Source organism: Falco peregrinus, chromosome 6 (assembly GCF_023634155.1).
Source record: "Falco peregrinus isolate bFalPer1 chromosome 6, bFalPer1.pri, whole genome shotgun sequence".
Taxonomy (NCBI): Eukaryota; Metazoa; Chordata; class Aves; order Falconiformes; family Falconidae; genus Falco; species Falco peregrinus.
In genome coordinates, this window is record NC_073726.1 from 24098552 (window position 1) to 24114502 (window position 15951).

A 15951-nucleotide genomic window follows, 5' to 3' on the forward strand; every position below is an offset into this window, starting at 1 on the left:
GTAGAAGAGGAACTAACCTCTTTCAAATGAATGTTAGAAGAAAAAAAATAATTGAAAATGGAATCAGTTGAAAAGTGCTGCTTTATTTCACTAAGATTGTACTTGTGCAGGGGCAAATCAGGTCAAGTAGCACAAGTACAGCCCAACAGATCATGCAACAGCCCTAGGGAATGCATTTTCAGAAAATCAACATAACTGCAGCAGTGATGCACACTTGCAGACTCCACAGCCTGTGTTGGGCCTTTGTGTTCAGCTGGACTCAGGATATCTGAGTCTGCTGAGGCCATCATCTTATAAATGTCAAATTAATATTAAACAATCATTATATGAAACCTAGGGCTTTCAAATTGAATAAGATGGTTACTGAATGTTAATTACTATGTCACTATTAAGTCATATTTTAAGTTAAGACATGTGTTTTTTTTCTAGTTATTAGCCTTCAGGTTTTTAAAAATTAGGGTTGTCCCAGGGTGCCATTAGCCTTAAGTTCTTTCATGCTAAATTAAATAGAATATAAGCTGGAAGAAATCAGAGGTCAGCTTTTGGAATAATTTTATGTTAGATTTTTCTTTCAGTCTACATCTCTTCTTGCAACAGGTTGAAATGCCATAGGATGTTTCATGAAGTAGAAGAAATTCAGAGTTCCCTGGCAACTGGGCTCTTCTGGCTTGCTCAGTGTGGGCTGTGACAACTGAGGAATGGGAGCTCAAACAAAACTTCTAACTGGGTCTGAGTTGTATGGGTGCCACGCAGTTACAGAGGTTAGCCCAGCTGTGGGCTGAAACAGCCGCTCATGGATGGTGGGAGATGCTGGACAGCAATAATCCATGTCCAAAGCTGCCCAGCCCCTGCTGAGTTCAGAACAGAAAGGTGGTACTGATGGATGGGGAGATGCAAGAGGTGCTGCTGGGTGTCAGCTCCCACTGACTAGAGGTCAGCAGGAGATGCTTTGCCTCCTAGATGTCAGCTGCAGATGACCAGGGTTCCCAAAATCTTGCATAGCACAGGCTGAAGGGGGACCTGGAAGACAGGAGTCTTTCTCACATGGAAAGGAAGAAAAAAGTAGCCCAACTTTATCTCAAAATTGAGAGAGGCAGTAGCACCTGAGGCAGCTGGACTTGTGCAAGAGCGGTAGGTCTGCCCGTATGTCAGAGTCCCTTCACTGATCCTGATGGGAAGCCACCCTACTTCCAACAAGTATTTCTTGTATGCCACTGTGGTATACTTCTGTAAGCCTGTTACCGCTGGCATAACTCTCTGGAAACTTCAGTTCTCATACTTATATACAAGAGCTTTTTCTGGTCTGCTTAGGTCTCTTAAAAGTGGTCTCAGGCTGGGCATTGCCTCGTCGTTGGCACAGAGGCCACAAGAATCCACAGTTCTCTCCCTGGCCCAGGCAGTGGCTGCTAGGGGACTCAGAACTAGTATTCTTGCTTTGCCAGGTCTCACCCTCACAATTGTCGAAGAGGCGTGCAATGACCTTTTCTTGCAAGGATCATTGTTCTCCAGTGATAGACACCATCATGAAGAAGTACCTTCAGAGGGTCCAAGAAATATCCTTGCCTCTAGCTATGGCGGTGTATCAGGAGAGTTCTGTGCTATCTTACCCTTGTCCTTACAAGAAGATATTTCTAGGACTCTTATTATTCCAAAGCAGTGCGTATCAAACCTAATTAGTTTTCAGACATAAGTCTTCTTGAGAGTGGGACTGCTTAGCAATGAGCAGCCTCTGGGTTGCTTGCACAGCTCTAAAGACAAATGGTCCAGAGAGGTTCAATCAAGGAAGCACTCAGCACTCGGAGGGAGGCAGAGTGTCTGGTTTATACCACTTGTGAGCTGCACAATTTTCTTAGTGAACAGCTGCCAAAAACAGCAAGGCAAGGGAAATGTGCCAATCAACAGCTAAACTGGAAATTAGAGATGAGTTTGAGCTTAATTCTTCTCTTAGATTGTGTCATAAACTGAGTGTCCACCTGACCAGGATAGATTTCTAACAATATTTTCCTGTAACTAACTTCCTCTAACAGAGGAAGGCAAGGAAATATTTTCCCAAACATTTGGTAGAGAACCCTTCACTAACTTCCCCCTCCAGAGAGAGTGGTGTGGAGCAAGAGGATGGCCAGTGATCCTTCCACATGTGGTGGCTTCCTTTGACAGTCTGCTGACTCCAGAAATTATGTTTCTCTTCCTATAGAGTATTTCTTTGGCAGTTTGGAAAACCAGCCTTATCACTGCAATTATAATTATCAAAAGCTTCTATAAGAGTTTCCAAAAGAAACAGTCCCAGCCTTGCTGGGATCTGTTTGTGGGGTATGACAAGTGATTTTTAGAGCAATTGGGTTGATGGAAGGGGGCATAGGAAGCTAAGGAGAAGAGCTAATGCAGCAAGTTCCTTCCAGATCTTTTTTAAAGCAGAGTGAATAATTCACAATGAATAATTTACTTGTGGGCATCAGGCTTTTATCTTCTTTGGGGATGTGCTATAAGTAAAATGTAGGTCCTCAAATTTGTCTGCTTGAATTACGTGTTTCTTTTTGTGTAATTCTCTGTTATTCTGGTTAGGCGTCTATAGACATCCCAGCTGTGTTGCTTTGTTGCAGTTTGTTGTATGAAGTGGTTCTTCCTTTGTGGATTAAAGCAGAAGCACTTCTGCCATGGCCATTCATAATGCAAATTTGATTTCTGTGATTAACATGTACTTCAAACTAATCACCTAAGTTCCAGCAAACAGTTGAGATGCATGAGGAACACCCGAATGGCTGAAGGAAATTCAATAAACTCAGACAGCTTTTCATACTCTTACATCATCTGTTCTTTTCACCCCACTGAAATCTCATTGTCCTTTAATTTTAAGGTTAAACATTTACAAGCATGGCATAGACTTTGACAGATTTCAGGTTCCAGAGATGCTTGTTGGATGGGCGTGGGTCTTGTAAATGGGTGTGATTCTGGTCACATCATTGCTTGAGGTGGTACCTTTAACTTCAGTTGACTATTTTCCTGCCAAAACAGTAGAAGGACTTGCTTTCTTGTAAGTCCTTGTAAATTGAGGCAAAGACTTTAACTCCTCTTGATCAAACAACTTTGTACACACCTTTGCTTAAAAAAATGAGCTCCTGGCAGTTGTCATATCACTAGACAGCATTTCACTCAAACACACATATGTGACGCAAGAAAGCAAATCAAAATTCATATCAGGATTTTGATCTCTCACAAATTTCACAGGTGATGAGAGGAAGTACTTTCATTTTTAGTGGTTGAAGTATATATGTTAGCAATAAATGGTAAATTTACTTTCATATCACTGAAAACTAGAGCTTCTGGTTGGCTCATGGAAGAAAAAACCTAGGAAATAAATTTAATAAGAAATACAAGCTCTGTACCAGCTGAAATCAAGTCTTGCCATTAACCCTGAGCTCTGTATTGCCTTCATTCATATTGTTAATAATGCCATCTTCTTCGGGGCCTGCAGAGTCACGTCTCCTGCTGAGGACAATTGGTGCCTATCAGGTTCGGTGTGTCCATGACCAGTCAACACAACGTGCTTTTAGCAGAGGGTTTTCCTACCACACTGCGTTACCAGAACTTCAAATCACAGCCCCAGCAGCCACCAGCTCTAACGACGGTGACCCATGGTAGCATGGAATATCTGTGCTTATATTATCCCTGTCAAAGCACTGCCAGTGATGACACTGGAATTGGAAGGTGCCTCGCTACACACCAGTCTTCAAGTGCTTTATGTCTTCCTACTGGTATCAATTTTTCTATTAATCCAGACTTTGCCATGACAGGTTTTAAGTGATTGTAAGCAGTTACTCTATTCATCAGTTGTAGCACCTGTTTCTTTTAAAGTGTGTGTGTGTGGAAATACAGCTAATAAAGTCTTTTTCTTTTGCTAATGCCATAGCTTTGGGCCTTGAAACAAACCCACAAGTATGTAGTTTTAACCATCTATCCAGTAAGTTCCTTTTTAAAACTGTTCTTCTTACCTCTTGACAGCCTGCAGTGAATAATGATCTATATTTTTTCCTCTTGTGCTATGAAATTTATTCACTTAAATAGTAGAAAGTGGCAAACCTGTAGGTAATTTTGCAAGTGTACCCTGAAGCCATAGATCATATATTTTTGCACAGATGGCTCCCTACATATGATCATTACCATGAGACTTGCAGAGTTCAGGAAAACCTGAATTTTTTTCAAGGACACCACATATTGTAACTACCTCTTAGTTGCTCTTTGACTGGGATTTTACCCTGCTCAACTGTAGAGTGAATTCAGGAGCTAGAGGTGGAAAAGACATCCACACTTCCAGACTCTTCATTTTAGCTGAGTCAAAAAATGTAGGGATAGGCCAGTTCCTTAATATCACTTGGCAAAGGAGAAAACTTGCTTGTTAGACTCAAGAGCTACGGAGTGCATTCTTTCTGCAGCCACCTCCTTACAGTACTTCAGGTTGGGTTAGTGTAGGGAAAAAAATGTAATAGCCTTGGGATACTTGGCATGGTACTGCTGAAAAAGATTTAGTTATGGATTTTATAGTTAGATGCCTTGAGATGTTTTTTAAAGCTTACCTTCATCTTTTATTCTGCATATTTTCCCCTTTCAAGAGTCATTTAAGTAGCCTGCTTCTCTGCTCCTTATAACAGTCAACAACCTGTTCATCTTCAGGGGTGAAGACAAGCCTCTTTGGAGGGATGGGAGCAGATCACATCATATGGTAGCTCATACCTTCAGATGACTGTGAGGCGAAGAATAAACCACTGCAAACAGCCAAGATGGGCCTTATGGTTACAAAACGCTGTGAAACTGCCTCATCTCTCTGGTTCTTCCTTTGGTCTGATGGAAGCAAATCACTGCAGCCCAGAGCTCTTCGGTGCTTGGGTACCTAAATGCATTTGAGAAGCTGTGTCCCCATTCTCCATCAGTGGAGGTGACTTACATCCAAGAGTGGAGATAAGCATGGCTGCTGACCTAAGTGTGCTTTCACAGGAGATATGCTCACTGCAGTGAAGGAGGTGAGACCTCAGAATCAGTGCATCTCAGAAACCATGCAGTGAATGCTACCCCCAGGTGTGCCACAAGGGACTCTCCTTGAGTGTTGATATCTGTAACCCAAAACCAAGGAAGGGGGACCCCAGAAAATGCCTTCCCATGTGCCCATGAGTGTGTCTACACTTTCTCTTGAGGGGTGCCCCCTCTGTGTACAAGCAGCTTTCCCCTCCCACACCTCTCAGTGGACAGCCTGCTGGGGGAACGAAGCCCCTGCCATCACCATGCGACACCCAGGCTTGGTGCTGCAGCTTGTGGGGAGCAGGGCAGGTCTCACTGGTCTGTATATTTACATGAGAAACCCCAAGCTCCTCCATATGCCACATGCTATACATGCCTTACAAGAAGGGCAGTCCCCTGGCTCAAGAGTAGTATGCTGGGAGGTATGGGTCTGCCACAGATGTCCTGAATGACCTGCCTAGGGCCGTGTCTGCAGTCTCCCATGCTTCCGTGTCCCCTTTGCTAAAACATGGTGACAGGTGAGCAACAAGAGGTTGGGCAAATAAATACTCCAGAGTGGTAAGTACCACAGCTGAGCTGCCAGGTGTAGCTTGCAGAGCACAAGGGCTGGAGTGCTTGCCTTCACAGAGACGGTAATTTGATTTTCTTCTCTATCCTGGTGCCAATTTCTACAAAAGTTGCAGGAATGTCATGTGTCAGAGATTTCAGCTCCGGTTGAATTTGTCTGAAACTTTTAATTGAGTTCCAAAATCACGGGGGTGGGAGTTGGAAGATGAACAGACATTATCATTGCATGAAGCCTAACATTTTAGGAAAGGAAGGCAAATTCTGCTTGTTCAGAGGGGAGATGCAAGAGCTGTTGCATTGAAGTCCAGAAGGCCTTTGAGCCCTAGAGAACGGGGTTCCTGCAGGTCCGGCAGCGCACATCTACATGGGAGTGCTGGCCTTTCTACCAGGATGCTCTGTTTATTTTTAAAGACTTTCAGAAAGCCATCTTCCATTTACAGCTAACATTTAAACAAGGGGCTTATTTTCAAGGCTAATTTGTCTTTATGTCTTAACCAGCCACATTTTCACAATTAGCCATCTCTGGCCCCCTGAGCCGCAGGAGCCCAGCGGGGGGACTGCAGCATGTTGCCGTAGGAAGGGGTGGGGGGGGGGGGCTGCCTGGCTGCCATTCCCATGTGGTGCAGGCAGCGTGATCAGAGCGCTAACACAACAGCCTGTGTAATTACATGTTTCTAGGAAGTGTGTTAGCTCCACAGGGAGCTGAGTCCATTTGGAGAGGAGGAGGAGGAGGAGGAAAAGACTTTATTTGGGGGGGGCAGGGGGGGTGAGGTGAAAAGGGTCAGTGCGTAACCCAGCTCTTGCTCGAACATGATAAAGGTAATTGTTGCTCTCAAGTGAGCGCCGGGTGCTTCCTGGTTCTGGCTCCTCTCCCCCGTTGCTCATGTCTGTATTACGCAGGCATCTGCTTTCAAAACCAGGCAAAGCAGGGCTTTGCAAGAAGAGAGAAGAGATTTGACCCTGTTGGAAGCGGTACGTTGCGATATTTGACACTGTTTCTGCGCTAGCATCGCCATGGCAGGGAGGAAGATGCAGAGGCAGGGGCACAGCAGTTTTCTGCTACCTAGGCATTTATTTAGGTGGAGGAAGCAGAGTGGCAATTAAAAGCAATTAATTACAGTCCGCATGCTGGGGCAGGGGGAGGATGGCTTGGACCTAACCTGTCAGGTAGGTGTTTGATACGTGTCCTGTGTTGCTGTTGCTTGCTGTGGCGGTGTGCGCCTGAGCTTTAAATATCCTGCAGTTCCTGATATCTTGTTTCTCCAGCAGGCTCTCCATTTCATTTTCGTCCTCTCTCTAGTGTAAAATTTGGCCTAGCTTAAGCTTCTTTCCCTGGCTGAGAAGGTTATTTCCTTCCCTCCTCTCCTCCCCACCCCCTCATCCATCCTCTCCTCCTCTTGCAAATGCTCTCCGACCTTGATTTGGGGCTTCTCTCCCTGCAGTTAGCTGTGGGCTCTGTGGATGCTTTGCCGTGAGGGAGGGCCGAGGGCTGACCAAGTCGTGGGGAGGATTTGTATGTGGGAAGAGAGGAGATGGCTGTGCAGCGTGCTCCTGAATCTGCTCTGAGCTTGCTGATGGTAAGTGCTTGCTGAAATCTGTTTGAGGGGGGGGTGGGGGTGGGGGGGGGGGTGGGGGGGCGAGGGGAGCTGCACCACACGGATTCAGGGCATCAAATCCACGGGCGGATTTTGCGTGAGCTGCCACTTGGCTTTTACACCTAGGTCCCAGGGAACTTTGCAAAGGGTTCATCTGGTGCTTGCACAGAGACGTTCCTCCTGTGATGGGGTTTAATGCATCTGGACCAATGTTCAAAGCAGGGTTTTGAAGTGACCTCTCTGGCAGATCTGACACTTGCATTTGGGGTTTATCCTGAGCTGTAGTTTTTCATTTTGTTCATCACATCAGAATTCTCACGTCCTTCTGCTTCCACCTGCTTTTGCCCTTGCTGATTGTGAGGCAACTTAAACGATGAGAGGGAGACCTTGATTTCTCTGTCAGCTGAGAGGCATGCTGTTAGCTGTGACCAGGTACTCAGATGTTGTCTCATTTGGAGAATGGTCCTCTAATGCAGTGAATCGCCGTTTGACTAGCTGCAGAGTGTGTCAGACCTGCTACCGACTGCAGTCCACAGGGTAATGACTAGTATTTATCTATTTGCTACAACATGTTGAGCCACTGACCTACTTCTCAAAGTTCTGCATATTTATAATATTTGAAAGAAGATTATTTAGCAAAACACGTGGCTCAGCCCAGAAACATGCCACTGTCCGGCCGCAATTAAAATAAACCCTTTTGGTGGGGTATTAGAGAGTTGTTTAGCTTTACTGATTTCATTTTTCTTTTTGCTCTCTCCTACTTTTGTTGCCATTTTCTATGCAGCAGCACCAGGGATGATTTTAGTGTAAGATCTCTGCTGGGTGTTTTTCTGCCTAAATGTCGCCCTAATAATTTCTACTGGAGAGTTGTTATAAGCAAAGAGCATATGTCTGTGCACATGCGTGTGCGTGTGAGAGCATAGAGATATATGCATTTTGTATCTATATTTATGTAATTATTATTAGTGATCTCTCTTCTGATTGTATTAGGAAATGGTCCTTAGCACTAAGAGAAACGATGAGTTTAGTAAAGGGAACGCTGCAGGGTAATAGCCCTGTAGTGCCTAAGGTTGTTAACAAAGGTCAAGTTGAGAAAAACAAATTTTATGTCCATTACTCAAAATGCTAAACATGCTATTAAGGTTCTGCATGGTTCATTTTATATTTGCCAGTGACTGACTTGCTGTGTAAGCTCATTTCATTTCCTCTTGCTTACCTCCGGCCTTCCTGGCTTTTTTAAATGGCCTCTTTCTATTTCTCTTTCAAAGGTAAATTGATGGGTGCCTGGCATCCCTGTGTCATTGTTTGGGCTATATATGCTTTTAGTTTCCCTACCCTCTTAATTCCCAAGTTAAACCTCTCCTTCCCTGATCTCTGTACTCCCTGAACAGACCTTGTCAAACTCTGGTACAGTGCCAAGCTGCCCACAAATTTTCTCTCTTAGAACATGGCTTTCTGCGGCTACATGGCCTTGCTCCAGTTGTCATTTTGAGTTGGGTCGGGTGTTTCTACAGCTCTGGCCTGTAACCTGGACCCCTTGGGTCTCCCCACCTTGGGCATAACCCTGGGCAGGGCTGCTGTGGTCTCCCAGCCCCGTGTGGACAGGCTGGCTGGGGCTGGAGGTCCACAGCCAAAGGAACTCCTGCCTTTGACCCTGTGGATGGTTGGGAGGGTAATGGTGGGGTTGTGTTTCTGGGTTGTGAGAGGACTCATGTAACTCTGTGGGCTCTGCTCCACGAGGGTCTGGTACTTGAGGCTGGTCATGGGTGTGGAAAAGATGATTTGATATGTCAAATGCCCTGCTTACTTTGTGAACTGCTTCTTTTGCCTTAGATTTTTCTTGGATTGTGAACTATATAGTTAACTACAGAAACCTTGTCCTTTCCCTTCTGCTCTGCCTTGGCTTTGATTGCATGCTTGAGCAGGCTCCCCTTGAATCAATAATAAATTCTTGCATAATTCATCCTACAATGAGCAGCTATAATGGCATCTCTTCTAAAACTGCCACCCTCCAGAGATTAAAGGATTAGGTGTCTTTGGGAAGCCCACAGAAGTAGCTTTTAGTACTTTGATGGGCTTTCTCCATTGAAAGAGTTTTCTTTTAGCAATGAGGACCATTTCAGTACTGCATTCCCCCTGCAGTAGGATGCAGAATGAGCATCCAACCATCCACTTTTTATGTGACCTGCTAAGCAGCAGCATTTGGCAGCGTTGCATCATATCCAGTTTGAAAGTATGTCCTTCTCAATGGGGGACCTCAAAGCACTTTGTGTTGCAGGTAAAGGAACCAAGGCAGAGCATCATTAATTGACTTCCCTGGAATTTGATGCACTGAATTGAGTGATTGAGATTAGGAGTTTGCTCATCCTGAACTCCTTTCTGCTCGGTTAAGAAAGATGGACACCTCCAGGGTATAAGGTTTCCTTCCTATAGGAGGACCTTCTATAGGACATGGGTATCTAGCATCAGTATGCCCCAGCAGGGAGAGCTGCACATGGGACCATGTGGCATTTCTGGGTGCCAGCCGTGCTGACAGCTCACAATTACTTATCTGTGCCTGGTGAATGCTACTCAGGACATGGAGTTGACATGGCCTAAACCAGCTCCCAGACGGCTGGTCAGCGGAGAGCTGCACATTGCTTGTGCAGCCATCAGCATGCCAGAGAATGTCATTAAACCTGCAGTCTTAGGTGGACAGGTATTTCTTCAGCTTAGTGAGAAAATATTGACCATACAATGAAATAATCTAAATTGAATCTGGTTTTGGTGTGATCTTGTTTTCTAGCCTGTTTAATATTCAGGTGGGTATTTTTTCCTGGGTTTGGTAATTATCTTTTTTTTTTCCTCCCAGGCTAGGGAAAAGGCTCAATGAAGGAGAATTTCAGTCTTAAACTTACATCTTCCTAACATAAAGATATTTTTTCATAAAAAGCCTACAATCTGAAAATATACCTACAACCTGTCCATTCTGGTAAATGACTTCTATTACAAATGACTCTGGATTGTGCTGCGTCTGTAGGACTCTCTATCTTGCTGGAGAGATAGCAGCAGATGAAGGACGTTGCCTGGTTCCGCATGGAGGAAACTGGGCTGAACTGTGCCCAAAGTGGCTCTGCCATGCCTGTAGCATTATCAGATCACTAAAACAGAGCTTCCTCAGCTTCTCTGAACCAAAAGGAGGGAGCATCTAAGTATGAAATAGCAAATACCATGTCTTGTTAGGAATGATAACACCTGCCGTGTTAAGATCATTAATGCTGATGGGAGTAAGTGCAGTGCCAGTAGGATTTTATGTCTATCTTATTAGTATATTGTAAAATTTTAAAGCTGCAGACATATTGATTGTACAGATTTTAACAGCACAGTAAGTTATGATACCTGGTGTCTCTTGAGACAGCATTACTGCATCTCATGAAAACAGATCTTAGGGACTTGACCTTCAAACTACCGTAGGTCATAACAACTAACACTAATTAATCTGTGTTATATGACAATGGAGGTTCAGATGAGCAAGGTATACAGCCCAGTGTATACCAATTAATCCAAGATGCTCTTAAAATGGTAGAGGAGCATGATTTCTGTTTCCAGAAAAGCTAGCTCCTCTCACCCCTCCATCAAAGTGAAGTTTTCCCCGTATTTATCATCCAGCTTTGCTCTCTCTGGTCTGTATATATAAATATTTTGCTTGAAGAAATAACAATGTACCATTTAGAAAACAAGTGTGCTTGTAAATTATGGTAACTGCTTGTGTTTGGAGGAGCATCTTTCCTTTTAGGAGACTGTGTGACGCTTTCATACTCATTCTTTTGTGTCTGAGTTGCATTCAAATTGAGGCTGGAATGAAGGCGCATGTGAGAGATCTTAGGTGACCTTCACTACACGGGACTCAGTTATCTCTATAGTTCAAGGGGAAAAGGGCTGCCAACAGGGAATTTGGAGCCTTTAACTCAGGCTGTGGCATTCACAATGCCCAGGACGAAGAGTGAGAAATTGGCCTACCGGCCCATCATCAGGGCTGCCAGCCTTGGTGTTTCCTTGTTCTGCTGGGCTGAAGGCATTGCAATGGATGTCTAAAGCAGACACCTGCAACACGAAGACACGTGACTGCTCCATTTCTAAACTTTAGCATAAATAATGGGCATCTGAGTGTTTTTCCACTGAAAATCCCAGTTTGCTGCTGTGCTTCCACCCCTCCTTTTAAAAAGGGTTCTGCTGAATCGCCTTTCCATACCTCAAGCAAAGCTGGAGTCCTCAAAACAATGTGAACATCCTTGATCTGATCATTCTGAAATGTAGCACTGAACTCTGTCAGAACTCCCTTAAAACATGCTCAGGGGGTTAAATGTACCCTTACAAAATGCTGCAAGGGCCATGCCCTGCTTGGTTGGCTTCTGAAGTGTTGGACTTGACAATGTTCTGGGTATTTCATTAACCATTTCACATGTTTGATTGCTAAGTTTTTATGGCAAAAGTTTGCCCTTGTGAAGGCACATTTGATAACTAAGAAGATACAGAGCTTCTAAGACCCATTTAGACCTCGGACTGACCCACACATACCATAAAGCTATGTTCTGTCCCACTCAAACCTCTTGACAGATTGCAGCAGCTCAGCTTGGAGGATCATATTAAAACCTCTGGGAGCAGCAAGGTTACAGTGGAAGGATGAGGTCATTTTCTGCCTCTCTCATCTCAGGCTTAAATTATCTCTATGTTGACAGTATGCAAAAGCCCTTGACATTCAAACCTCCTTGCTGCGACCTTACCTACAGACCGCATTGACCTGGAAGGCAAGCTGCACTTGGCATGCTCCTTCCACGGAAAAAAACCCTACTCATTCCTTGCCATTGCACGTGTAGAGGTTAATGCAGCTCTCATCTGATGTTGAAGCAGTGTGACTTGTCAGCAGTGCGTGACCAATGCACGTGTCTGGGTGTAAACAGCATTGCTTGGGAATGAATAACGCCTTCCCCCAGGAATCAGCTGCACCGCTGACATCTGCCCTCTTCAACGTCATGCCCCAAATGAGGTCTGTGGAGATATTTGAACAGCGGAGGGAGAGTGATTATGCAGCCCGTTCCATGCTCCTTTTGCAGATATTTCCGCCGTGCAGGTGTGTGGGCTCCATCCGCAGCCTTCCCAGACAGTCTGGGTGGGAGATGATAATGCGCCGCGGCACCTGGAGGCTGCCAGGGAGGAGCTGTGCCGGCAGGAATCCCTGTCTCCTGGCTCCCTCCTTGCTCCAGCCAGGCAGTAGTTTGCTAATGGGCTTCATGAGCAGCAAAGGGCTGAGCTGGGCCAGTTGCTCTTTTAGAGGATGGGATGAGGCTGGCAAATTCCTGCTCGGCACTCTGTGGCTACTTGCTACTGTGGACCGGGAGTTTATCTGTTTCTTGTTTATCAGTTCCCCTGTAGCACTGGATTGTATCTGAACTTTACTATATGCCTCTTTAAACTTGTAGTAAGACTTCAAACACAGTGATTTAATTCAGTTGAATGAGATTAAACACTCCCTGGGATTACTCTTGGCTTCCCTGTGGTGGATGTCACCTTTTCACCTATCTGAGCTGCAGGACGACAAAAGCATTTTCCCTTCGATCCTGCTCTAGTGCATGCCATCAATTTTCTTTTCCTTGTCCCTCTGCGTGAATGTGCTGTAGAAGCAGACAACAATGTTTGCATATCTGAATTCTCCCATTTATTACTACACTTTAAAACAGGAGTAAGAGGGATTACTGGTTTATTATCTGTTTTTTTTTTTATTATGAATATGGCTCATGCCTTTTATTCCAGCTGCTCATTCTGAATGACTGATAAAATTATCTCATCAGAGATGTGACCATTGATTTTTATTCTTTTTTAATGACTCTATAGAGCATCGCTATTTGTAGAAGAGAATTAGTGAGCACTTGAGTAAATGGTCATTATGATTAATTGGAGCCTTTCTACAATTATGAGGAAAGTAACATATTATCAGATTGAAAAGATCACTAAATATGACAACTCTGTTTGACAATGTATAAAAGAATAAAGTCACTGACTTTTTTTAAGATAAAATGCATTGGAAATCTTGACTGATATCCATAAACGAAAATAAAACAAAAGTGCTGTAATTGCCACAATTAAAATGCAAGGCTATGAATAGCTACTATCACATAGGAAGTACTTGTAACATTAGGCAATTGCAATTTTTCAATTCTTTGCCTTCTGATTATGAATGTCATACTTCCATAATTACTGTACTCGTAATTTCTCAGTGTGGCACCAATCCAGCCTTGTGACAAGCTAATGTGGTCAGCTCATCAGGGCTCAGAGACATACCGCAGTTTCGCGTGGATCCTTCCTTGTTACATCCCATGAAAATGCAGATTTTCGTGATTTGGTACCCTGTAGGTTGTGCTCAGGTGTCTGGTCCTGTGGGCTCTCATGAAGTCCACCAGCACCAGAGCCAGCCACTTAGTTTCATGTTTCCTGCCAAAAACAGAAGCCTCCAGAGGGATGTGGGGTCAGTCAGGGGGAATGGTCCAAGTTTTGGGCTCTCCCCAGATGGCATGCTGTCCCCGGCTCTCCACAGCCACCAGGAAACGGATGTTTCCACTCCTGCCATCGCTGGCGAACCTTGGGTAAACTGCTCTCCTGCACCCCTCCAGGAAGATGCATACTTTTTTTTCCCCCACGTCTTATTTGTCTCTACTTTTAAATGTCAAGAAGCACAGAAACTTGCAGAAATTAGTTGAAACCAGTCATTTCATGAACAGGTTTTAACAGTGCTGAGTATCAAACTAACACGAACCTGTCATTGCCTTCAAGTGATATGAATTTTCTCATTTAAGTGAATTCTTGGGTTGGCCTGAAGCTGAAACTCTCAAAGCAGGTGAAGTGAGGCTCCTGTTTGCCTTTTTGAAGGGTCGTATCTTAATAGGTGGTCCTACTGAGAGCCCTGTTAGCACATGCTTGTCCAGCAGCAATGCCTAAGACCAAGCGGCATTTCCAAAGCCTTGCTGGAAGGCAGTGCGGTACCTTATCTGTCTGGAGAAGCCTCCCAGACATGAAAAGACCCACAGAAGTGTCTGTCTGTATTTCATGGAAACAAAAGCCACAGTGAATGCCAGAAACCTATTTACAGGAATGGATCTACACATCAAATCTTACCGGCTTTTTACATCCTTCATGAGATTAAAACTGGTAATCCCCAAATTAAAGCCAGCACCTCCTAGTGCTAGTTCTAGTGCCTGGTTTTAGCTTTTCACATATCCAAAAAGCTAGTGATTGTGCTGAAACACCAATAACTGACCAGGAATGATGGACTTGTGCCCAAGGTGCTTTGTTTTCAGGGCGTGTTGCAAAAGCCTTCATGAAATAATAAAACATAGTGAACAGAAGTGGGAGAACATAAAGTGAGGAGGAAAAATAATCTAGCCAATATTCTTTTTAAATTGGTTACAGAGATACTGGTGCACCATGCCATTTGGTAAAAACTGAATATCCCTTCCCCTTCCTGCCCTTACCCCGGCACACACTGCCCATCTCCTGCCAATGATGGGTTGCTCTCTGCAGCACGTCCTTCACTGTCCTCCATTCTCTCAATCCATTTACAGACCCCAGAGAGCTGAAAATTATTTTTAGGGAGGTTTTGCTAGTACAGAAGCAGAATTCACACAGAGCCTTGCTCCATAATATTTTTCTATCTGTGGGCAGGCTGTGATAATCCTCGTACTGCAAGACACTCAGCTTTGGCTCCCCATAATTTGTGTGAAGTTAATGGAGGAGTGTTGTAGAACATATGTTTGGCTTAATATAGGTTCAAGCTTTTTTTAGTGTAATATCCTAAAACAAAATCCAGGACAGCTTCACAGTAAATAAGATTGATATGTTTTTCATTTTTGAGTAATATGAGGCTAATTGAGCAGTAGTGGTCGAAGCACATTGTATTTCCTGGTAATTAATAGCTGGATGTGATAGTTGACTGCATAAAACTATGCCTTGGGCCATTAACCCCAGGTCATTAATACTCTAGGAAATGTCGTGAAGGTCATTATTACTGTTGTTATATAAGCTATTGTAATAGAAAAAAAGTTAGGATGAGCTTTTCAAAAGCCCATTTTCCTTGTTCTGGTCTCATCTCAGAGATCTGGGAGTAAAGGCTGTTCTCAATTACTCTGCATTTATATTGATTTTCAGGGGATTAGAGTTTGCGCACTTTCTTAAAAACAGAGACCAATTAATTGGAGCGTTTGAGAGGATGATGATCAACCTTTACCTGGCAAAAAAAGAGCTGGCCTTCCCAAAGGGCTGGCAGCGGGTTGTGTTCTTATTGGCAATCCCAGGAGGTTGGGCGACTGAGCAAACCCCCGACTGATCCCTCACGTTGGCTTGTTTTGCAGCAAGGCATGGACACTGGTTAGGGGGCTGTGGGCAGATGGGGTGGTTGTTGCTACGTGCTGGACAAGTGGTGTTTGTGTCCTGCTACCTCAGGCTCAGACTGAGTTTCCAAGGTTTTGATGATGGACCGAAATCATCCTTCCCATGAAAACCAGCCTTTGCTCTAGTTATCCAGCTACCTCCGGGGGGGGCTTCTAACTTCCAGATCAAGCAGGAGCTATAGGGATATTTCCTTTTGTGCTGTCCCTCAAGCTGCTCTGTAGGCCAGAGTCCCCAGAGCAGCAGGGTGATATTTCTACTGCAAGCTAGAATTAAAAAAGGACAGTTCTGAGAACTATTAATTGCATTTCCTCCCCTGGCAGACTGGTGTGGTTAAGAATTCATTATTTCCTAGTTAAAG

General features: G+C 44.3%; 1 protein-coding gene across 2 annotated transcripts in view; it reads left to right on the forward strand.

The window, feature by feature from the left end:
- Window positions 1-6355: 6355 nt before the first annotated feature.
- Window positions 6356-15951, forward strand: part of FRMD4A (FERM domain containing 4A) — a 387455-nt gene continuing 377859 nt past the window's right edge. The window contains exons 1-2 of one of the 2 annotated variants that reach the window (XM_055807271.1): window positions 6356-6549; window positions 7020-7154. In XM_055807271.1, the coding sequence (XP_055663246.1) occupies window positions 7110-7154 (45 nt within the window). In that variant the 5' untranslated portion in view covers window positions 6356-6549; window positions 7020-7109. Of the gene's footprint in view, window positions 6550-6600; window positions 6745-7019; window positions 7155-15951 lie in introns of those variants that run through there. The other variant, XM_055807272.1, reaches the window with a different exon arrangement.